Genomic DNA, 9,994 nt, shown 5'->3' with positions numbered 1-9,994 from the left:
CAATATAAGTTTACAATAATCGAATCAGAAGGTGAAATGCCGTTATGTTTATGCAGCTTGTTATTGAAGGGAAAGTGTTTCTGATAGATTTCCCTTCAAGGTAAGGGCAGTGGCTAGCTACAAACAGAGAGACTGAGCATGCTCAAAAAAACAATCCTACCGTATTAAGAGAAAATATGACGGGGGGTACGAAAAAGTGATTATCTAGTGTATCAAAAAACACTACCAGAAAAGAGAAAATCTGACGTGGCATAGAAAAATGATTATCAAGTGTATCAGAAAACTACCGGAAAAAAGAACGTGACAAAGAAGAGACACTGTTACCACACCCGTCGTGAAATGGCTACAAGACTCCCAACGTAGTCTCCGGGAGCACTACTGCTGCACACGCGCAACCGAAGCTAGAGGCGCGCGTTGGGCGGAGGAAATACGGGAGTCACGTGGTCCTCCCTCCTCCTTCCAGAGGAAGACACGTCCCGCGTTCGGTTGGGCGCGAAGGGAGGAGTCAATAGGCTTGCGTGAGGGAGCGGTGACGTGAGGGCGGCGCAGGGTTAGGAAGGCGGGACGTCGGCCGGATGGGAGCCTCTCGCCATTTGCGTAGCGGCAGCGAAAAGTGGTAACTGCTGCCGAGGGCGCTAGTTGGCCCGCTATCATGAAGCGATCCCTGTCCCAGCTGCTGCTGCTCGTTCTGCTGGCCTTCCCCGCCGCCCTGCTCCTCAGCGGCGCCGGCAGTGGCCCGGGTGAGAGAAGTCTAGGGAGAGGGAGCCGCGCGTGAGGGGAGGGAGCGAGCGAGCTCGCACGCCAGGCGGCGCGGCGGGGACGGTTAAGTTTTCGAAATGGAAGCCGCGCGTGAGGCGACTTGGCGTCGGTTCGGTTGGTGCGTCCTCGCGGTCGGAAGAACGGAGGACCCCCCCCCCCCAGCTCGTGCTGGTCTCTGAGGCGACTGCGCTGGGCTGACGTGTCAGTTCAGTTCCGTTGGTCGTTTATCCACGTGGCTTGTGTCTCTCCAAGATAGATAGATACGCCACTGAAGAAACCCATCTCTCTCTCTCTCTCTCGCTAATTTTCTTTTGGGGATTGGATGGTTGGCACGTGCCAGTTACCGGGGCGTGTTTCTGGTGCTCATGTGTTTATCTGGCGAGATGGGTTTCTTCAGTGGCGTCAGCCAGGGCGGAAAACTTACGCCCTTGCCCGGAGTCGTTACCCAAGTGGCATGTTGCTCAAGAGCCCGATGCTGCTGTGATTCGTTTTGTTTCTCTTCCTCTTCCGAGCAAAGTGATCAAGGTTGACAGGGTATGCAAATGAGCAATCTTGCGCTTTTTTAAAAAAGAAGAGAGAACGCACGCGCGCTGTTGAAATTTAGACAGCTAAGGGAAGCGAATCTTTTCAAATTGTCACGACCATACAGTCTTTTAGTGGTATTCAGTGCAACTACAAGTTGTTGATTCTTGTCTTGTCTTGATGGAGTGAAAAATTAGAACTAATTCTGTGAGTTCACCTTGGTTAAGTGTGTGTTTTGAAGTATCCTGAAAAACAATAGCAACCTAATGAGGGCTCATCTCTCCAAAATGTGTTAGTCTGTTGGGGCCTGAGAGAACTGCCCTCCATGGGCTCCCTTTGACTGGGCAGGGCCTAGTGGTAGGGATTTGTACACGAGTGCAAGTGTCATTGAAATTAATGCTTCTAATATGCAACAGCAGTTCATGCTGAAGTGTCTGCTCAATGATTTTCAGCTACTCGGTTGGAATCCCTGCTGGTATGTTTCCCAGACTATGGGAAACTCCTATATCAGGCAGCAGCGATTTAGGAAGATGCTGAAAGACATCTCACACTAGTGCAGGGATTCTCAACCTTGGGTCCCCAGATGTTGATGGACTTCAACTCCCATAATCCCCAGCCAAAGGCCATTGGAGCTGGAGATTAGGGGAGTTGAAGTCCAGTAACATCTGGGGACCCAAGGTTGAGAATCCCTGCACTAGTGGGAAGAGGCAATGATAAACTCCTCCTGTATACTACCAAAGAAAACCACAGGGCTCTGTGGGCGCCAGGAATCAAAATCAACTTGATGGCACACTTTACACTTTACCTGCCCAGCAAGCTGTTGTAATTAAGAACTATTCTGCAAATGCATTTCCTCTTTGTTGCCCACCTTAGTTTAGATAAAGAATCATGCTGCTACTCATTTACAAAATAGTACTTACTGTTGCATAATACTAGTTCAAGACAACTGAAGGGTAGCACTTCACTTAGTTTGGGGAGCTGTGTTTGGCTTCCATAACAGATGTTGAATACGTATCTTTCCTTACACAAACCTCCCTCCCCTCTACCACAATGCCACATCATCAGTCTGCCTAAAATATATAGGAGAGATCAAAGAAACATAGAAAGCATGCTGTTGCTTGGAAAAGCTTGGGTGGCCTGCAGCAGTTCAGAACCTCAGTTGCATTTGCTTGTGCCATTGTGAACATCTTTTTTTCTTCAAGCCAGCTGGGAATAGAAATATGCGAAAGAATTCATTTTAACTATCAACTTCTATCCTTAATTTTCAGTTATCATGAGCCTTCCTTTAACTTCTAATCTAATAATTATAATTTAAGTACCCTGTTCTGTTTAAAGCTACACTAACCTAGATATCTAAGCTCTGCATAAGTCACATGAACTAAATTGTACTGGAACGTTTGGATCTGGGGTTTCACCATGAACTGAGAACTTTGCTTAATCATTTTGTAGGTGGAATGGAAATGTGGGGTCTCTGCTGGCGCTGCTTGACACAGCTACACCTGTGCTGTAGTGTGGATGCATTTCAGTTGCCACAGTGCAGCTTCAGGTCTAGCTTTTGCTGGCAGCAACCTACTGTGCTGGGTTGCTTACTTTTCTAATCAAAGCAATTGATGAGGTATAACTACTAGGGTTTAACAATCCCTATGCTTCCCCCCCCCCCTTTTAGTCCTCATGGTTGAAAAAGTGCAAAACAGGGCACCCAAATTTATCAGGGGGCTAGAGCACCTTCCTTACAAGAAAAGGCTGCAATACTTGGGACTTTTTAAACCAGGGGATGGGGCATGATTGAGACTTATAAAACCACATTTGGTGTGTAGAAAGTGGATAGAGTTTTTTTTTTTCTTTCAACACTAGATCTATGGATCATCCATTTAGAGAGGACTTAGGACAGACAAAAGAAGTACAGTACAACTCCATACAGCATGTAATTAATATATGGAATTTGCTGCCCAAAAATGTGGTGATGGCCACTAGTTTAGATGACTTTAAAAGAGGATTAGACAAGTTCATTAAGTTCAGTGGCAATAGGAACATAGGAAGCTGCCATATACTGAGTCAGACCATTGGTCTATCTAGGTCAGTGTTGTCTTCACAGACTGGCAGCGGCTTCTCCAAGGTTGCAGGGAGGAATCTCTCTCAGCCCTATCCTGGAGATGCCAGGGAGGGAACTTGAAACATTCTGCTCTTCCCAGAGCAGCTGCATCTCCTGAGGGGAATATCTTACAGTGCTCATACATCAGGTCTCCCTTTCATATGCAACTAGGGATGACCCTGCTTTGCTAAGGGGACAGGTCATATTACCACAAGACCAGCTCTCCAGATGCCTTTGAATACTAGTTGCAGGGAAGCAATGGCAGGATAGGGAGCATGCCTCCATCTCCTGCTTGTGGGCTTCCCAGAGGCATCGGATTGGCCACTTGGGGAAACAGGATGCTGAACTAGATAGGCCTTGGGCCTGATCCAGCAGGACTCTTATGTAAGGTGGAGGAATCTAAGAGCATTAAGCAGCAAGAGGAATCATACTATATTGTAGAAAGGCCTTGTCCTGTTGCAAGAGCAATATGTTTGGCAGAAATAATTTGATGTTCTCAATTTTCCAGTGTATGAAATTTTTTTAGATCTAAGAAATTTGCAGCCATGTAAATTGACAATGTAACTATTATTTTAAAATAGTACTTTAAAATGCTTCATGCATTCACAAAGGGGGTGGGGACAGTGTTCCCTCTAAGGTGTGGTGATGATGATGATGATTACATTTATATCCCACTCTTCCTCCAAGGAGCCCAGAGTGGTGTACTACATACTTGAGTTTCTCTTTCACAACAACCCTGTGAAGTAGGCTAGGCTGTGAGAGAATTGACTGGCCCAGAGTCACCCAGCTAGTTTCATGGCTGAATGGGGATTGGAACTCAGGTCTCCTAGTCCAGCACTCTAACCACTACACCACGGTGACTCATGTGTGCACACTCACACGGTTTTTGATGTCTGCTCAGTTAATTTTAGATCCTGCTCAGGTTGAATCAGGAAGGTCCCACTCTGAATACACGTGCACACAGACTGCCTTGATACTGCCGCTCAGAACAAAACTCATTGTGCACAGAGATGGAAAAAATTAGAAAGAACACTGGGTGAGGATAGTGAATTTGTTATATTTCCCCCTGTATTTCTAGTTTTTCAGTTGCAGACTTTGGAGTACGGAAATATGACTGAAAAGGTTTTTTGCGCCTGATTGTGCTGTGTATGTGTCTGTTTTTTCTCCCTGAACTTTGGCATCTCAATTTAATCCTACCTTTGAAGAGGCATAACCAGTATCCGTCTGGAGCATAAAAATCATGATTGCATTGCATACTGAGGGGGCAGTTCTTCCTGCTCTTTCTGATTCATTGATGCCCTGAAGACCTCTCAACCAATACCTTGTGTTCTTGATTAGCTGTTAAAATAACTAGCAGTTATTAAAATAAAAGCAGTTATTCAAATAACTGCTAAATGCTCTCTGCACCCAATATCAGATGCAGGGGGCGGGGTGAGGGTGGCCATGGCAGCCGAACATGGGCCGCTGCTGGCCTTCCTCTGCCACTGGCGCACAGGAAGGGGATGGCTCCTCTTTACATTACATCTTGGCTTGATCCATCAGATGCAAGACTTCTGTGTTTTGTATCTGATGCTTAAACATTAAGTAAAGTAAAGTGTGCCTTCAAGTTGGTGTCAACTCCTGATGACCACAGAGCCCTGTGGTTGTCTTTGGTAGAATACAGGAGTGGGTTACCATTGCCATCTCCCACGTAGTATGAGATGATTCAGCATCTTTCTATATCGCTGCTGCCTGATAGGGATGGGCCCGGACCGGTCCGGAGGCCATTGAAAAGGCCTCTGGACCGGTCCGGACCTGGGTGGTTCGGATTGGGGGTGGGGGGTCGCTTTAAGAGCGGTGGGAGGGTTTACTTATCCCTCCCGCCGCTTTCCGCTGTGGCGCAGTAATTTGTAGAGAAATTGGGGCAGCAGGATACCTCCCTGCCGCCCCTTCCCCGCTGCGGCTCTGCAAAGCTCCCAGTAATGCTTTGCGCGCGTACACATCAGTGACGTGAAGCGCGCGCAAAGCATTACTGGGAGTTTTGCAGAGCCGCAGCGGGGAAGGGGCGGCAGGGAGGTATCCTGCCACCCCAATTACTCTACAAATTATGGCGCCACAGCGGAAAGCGGCAGGAGGGGTAAGTAAACCCTCCTGCCGCTCTTAAAGCGACCCCCCACCCCAGTGCCGGACCGCAGTGTGGCGGTTCCATGCACACCCCTACTGCCTGATACAGGTGTTACCCATAGTCTGGGAAACATACCAGCAGGGGCTTAAACCGGCAACCTCTGGCTTGTTAGAGGTCATGTCCCCGTTGAGCCATTAGGTGGCTTGCTTAAACAGTACAAAGGTGCATATGTCTATCTAGTCTTACTCATGTATGTTAGAGCAGTAATGTGGTTTTACTGAAAAAGTTTCAGTTGGAAAATTCTCCTATGGAAACTTGCCTCATTTGCGTAATTTTCTTGAACTTGAGTATACCAATTGTCCTTCTGCGTGCCTGATTTTCATATGATTGATCATTCTATATGTATTTAATTTTTTTTTAACTTTAAAAAGTTAACTATTAATTTTACAAGCTGTATAAATATATCAACATTTTCCCCCTGTGTTGGAGCTCATCAGATAGGGTTGTATACTGAGCATGTTCAAGACAGGACTGGATCATGTGATGTAATTTCCTACTGTAAGCTGCCTCCCAACCCCAGTTTCAGTTCTGTCTTGCTCGAGCTGACACGTTCATGGAGAGAGCTCTTCTCTAGTTAGCGTTTTTTGCTTGCCTTTTGCTTATTCTTATTTACATTTGGCTCTCTTTCTCCTCCTCTCACTATCTAGATTGTGCAAAAGTGGGAGGAGAGCTGGTCTCATTATTGGCTACTCCAATTTCTCTATTCTCAACTTTTTTTCCCCTTTATAATTCAGCTAATTGACCCCAAAAAGGACATTTTTCTTTTGCTGATTTCTGGCAAATTCCGATGGAGCTGGCTCACGCCACAAAGCTCCTGCAGGTCTCTCTTTCGGAGGGTTCCCAACTGTTGCTGGACCTGGGCAGCTCGGCGCATATGGCCACAGCTCCCATCCAACAACTGGACTTGGCTTTTCTCATGCCTACCTCTCCCACCATTTTAATGCAGGAGGCAAGAACTTCAGAGCTGCTTTTTACCAAAGCTCCAAAGAAGACTAAACACTGTGTGGATCATCCCCCTCAAAGAAAAAGAAGCGACACAAGTCACCTACCTCTAAATTGGAAAGCTCATTTCATCTCAGTGAGCGGCTGTTGATCAAAGCAGTATGCAAAAAGTCTAAAACAAAACCGCGCCCTCACAAGACGTTGCCTCCTGAGGCCGATAACCAGTGCCCTTCGGGCAATCCCCTGGAGTCCTTGACCTTGCCTGAGGGATAACCAGCTGGCATACGCATTCCCTTCCCACTGCTGATACAAACTCCACCAGCTGCTGTTCCTTCGAATGCTTCTCCAGCCACTCCAGTACCTGTAAGTACCTCCACCCCTCCCTTTCCTCCGAGGGTTACCCATTGGCTAAGGGAATTTTTCAGGAGAGAGTTTTTGTCCGACTACTCTTCTATTGAGCTCTGCTTCTCGAGCCGCCTGCGTCTGCTGCTCCACCACTGGTGCCTGGCCCTAACTTACCTCGGCACACTCCTAGAAGGGGCAGTGAGCATCTGTCCTCCTCATCCCCGGACTCTAGCCCCCACAGGCGTGCCATCCCTATTTCTGAATGGGGTCTGTTTGCTCCTAGGCCCTTGCCTCTCAGGCGCAAAAGAACATACAGACGCCGCTCCTCTCAGGAGAATAGGAGACCAAAGCGACCCAGGCACCCTCCCACACCACCTCCTTTCTCTCCTCTGCCCCTTATTATGTATTATATTACTGCTGGCATATTTTGCTTTTAATCTTGTTTTAATCTTTGTATGTTCTCTGTATGGCCTAAGGCTGTAATAAATTGATTGATCCTCCTGCCCCAGTGCCTGTTGTTCCTGTCCTAGCTCCTCGTTTCCCTCCTGCTCCAGCTCCACAGGTCTCCCCCACCCCCTCTGCCTGTTCCTCCTCCTATCCCAGCCAGACCCTCCATCCCCGTTTCTGCCTCTGACTGCTCACACTTGGAACCTGCTGAACCTATTGACTCTACCAAGGAGGATGGAGAACTATCAGACGAGGATGTGGCCCATCCTAGCCTTAGCTCGTGTAGACTTTTCTCTTCAGCCGATTTCAATATTTTCTTGTCCAAGGCAAAGAGAACTATTAATGTGTGGCACCTTCTGAATCCACCTACCCACCACCGACTCTGAATCAGAACATTTCCCCCTCAGATTCTTCTGTCTCCACTGCAGTACCATTCCTACCTCTTTTCTGCAAGGTTATATGTGCTGAGTGGTGACGCCTGGCGTCTTTCAAACCAATTGGCAGTCTTCCAAAAAAGCACTACCCTCTCCCACAAGAAGTGATGGCTCTACTGGCTACTCCCAAAATAGATCCTCCAGTAGCCCAACTGGTGTCAGGCTCTATCCTGCATACGGAGGGCCAAGAGCAGTTGAGACGCCAAGAAGACAGGAAGTGTGGCTCACTTTTTAAAAAGTTACATGACGCTACGGCCGTTAGAGTGGCTACTACCAACTCCATTTTCTCTCGGGCCAAGGAACTTGTGGCCCTGGTTCTACCTGAAAACACCAAACTGCACCAAGGCATCAATAAAATGGCCAAAGCAGCGGCCATTATGGCAGACTCCAGCCTGGACAGTTCAACAGTCCTCCAGAGCTATGGTTGACGGAGTAGTGGTACGCAGATCACTGTGGCTCAAAAGTTGGAATGTGAACTCCAAGTTCAAGCTTGCCTTGATGTCGGCTCCTTTCTCCAGCTCTAACCTTTTCGACCCGGTACTGGACCCTATTCTAGTTGAAACTAGAGATAAGAAGAAAGCCATGTCCACCAACTGCAGGGACTCTAGCAGGTTATTTCAAGCCCCCGCTCACTCCTTTTGTCCCAACAGACAACTGTATAGTCAGCCCTCCACATAGTTCCGGGACCTCCAACCCCAAAACTCCAGAGGTTTCGGCAGTCCGCAATGGCGCCAGCACTTCAGGGGCAACTCCAGAGGAGCCAGCAACAGAGCCCTTTTTCTCCACATCAGCGCCACATAAGCAATGACTTGATCCCCGTGGGCAGCAGGTTGTTAGAATTTGCCACAACCTGAATGTCCATGTCCACCGATAACTGGGTCATCAACACCGTATCCAATGGCTACACCCTCAATCTCCTCTCATCCTCCCCAATGTTTTCTACCCTCATCACACTCCAACAATCCGACCAAACATCTTCGGATGCTCCAAGCAGTTCACCATCTCCTTCAAATTTGAGCGATAGAACACATTCCATCTACGCAAAGATTTCAAGGCATGTACTCTATCCTCTTCCTTGTTCCCAAAAAGGACGGCTCTTGAAGGGCAGTTCTTGATTTGAAATTTCTCAACCGGTTCATCCAAAAGAAAAAGTTCAGGATGGAATCCCTCCACACAATCAAGGAGACCATCCATCCAGGGGATTACTTTGCATCCATAGACCTCTCCAAAGCTTACCTTCACGTCCCTATCTGACCATAACACAGAGTCTTGCTCCATTTTTCATATGACAGTCAACATTTCCAATACCGTGCCCTCCTGTTCAGGCTCTCCTCCGCCCCCCGTGTCTTCACAAAAGTCATAGTGGTTATTGCCCACCTCCGCCTCCAGGGGGTACACTTCCATTCGTACCTGGATGATATCCTCATCAGATCTCCATCCCTACGTCAAGCCCAGAAGGATGTCCGCGTGACACTTCAATGTCTCCAGGACCATGGCTTTGTGGTGAACACAGAAAAGAGCCACCTCATTCCCTCTCAATCCCTTGTTCACCTGGGGGCCCTCTTCGACACCTCTGAGGACTCAATATCTCTCCTGCTAGAAAGAAGGGAAAAAATCACTACCCATTTGTGCTTCCTTCAGAGGTGCTCAGCAGATGTCATTGAACTCTCCCAGGCCCTGGGCTCCATGATAGCGAGTCTGGAATGTACTCCATGGGCCAGGTGGCACTCCCACCCTCTTCAATGGCTGCTCCTACCCTTTCAAAACATGATTATGTCCTCCACCCACCACTTGATCCCCCTGCCTCTGGCACTCAGACAATTCCTGCAGTGGTGGCTGTCTCCAGCTCTCCTCAGAGGCCTCCCGCTGTCTGAACCTCTCCACCTTGTGATGACCACAGATGCCAGCCTCCTCGGCTGAGGAATCCACTGCCTGGGCCACCTAGCACAGGCCCCGTGTTCTCCCACGGAGGCGAAAAGATCCATAAACTGGCTGGAACTTTGAGTAGTCTGTCTCACGCTCATTCAGTTTCAGCATCTCCTTCAAGGGAAGCACGTTCTAGCCAGAACAGACGTTACCGCCAAAACACACATCAACCAACAAGGAGGCAAATCGCTGATGCAGGAATCCGACTTCCTATTCCAATGGGCGAAGACCAATCTGAAATCCATAAATGTAGAACACCTCAAGGGGGAGGGAAACACACAAGCAGATTGGCTCAGTCGAAGATCCCTTGACCCAGCAGAATGGTCTCCATCCCGCTGTGTTCCTCCAAATCATTCAAGTCTT

At 48.1% G+C, this 9,994-nt stretch overlaps 1 protein-coding gene across 2 annotated transcripts in view; it reads left to right on the top strand.

Annotated features, from left to right (window-relative positions):
* Positions 1-470: 470 nt before the first annotated feature.
* Positions 471-9,994, top strand: part of SSR1 (signal sequence receptor subunit 1) — a 31,143-nt gene continuing 21,619 nt past the window's right edge. Inside the window, exon 1 of one of the 2 annotated variants that reach the window (XM_053246682.1) lies at positions 471-740. In XM_053246682.1, coding sequence (XP_053102657.1) covers positions 653-740 — 88 coding nt within the window. In that variant the 5' untranslated portion in view covers positions 471-652. The remainder of the gene's footprint in view (positions 741-9,994) is intronic. The other variant, XM_053246683.1, reaches the window with a different exon arrangement.

Source organism: Hemicordylus capensis, chromosome 4 (assembly GCF_027244095.1).
Source record: "Hemicordylus capensis ecotype Gifberg chromosome 4, rHemCap1.1.pri, whole genome shotgun sequence".
NCBI classification, from domain to species: Eukaryota; Metazoa; Chordata; class Lepidosauria; order Squamata; family Cordylidae; genus Hemicordylus; species Hemicordylus capensis.
Note: the sequence above shows the minus strand (reverse complement) of the source record. Positions and strands in the feature narration are given on the sequence as shown.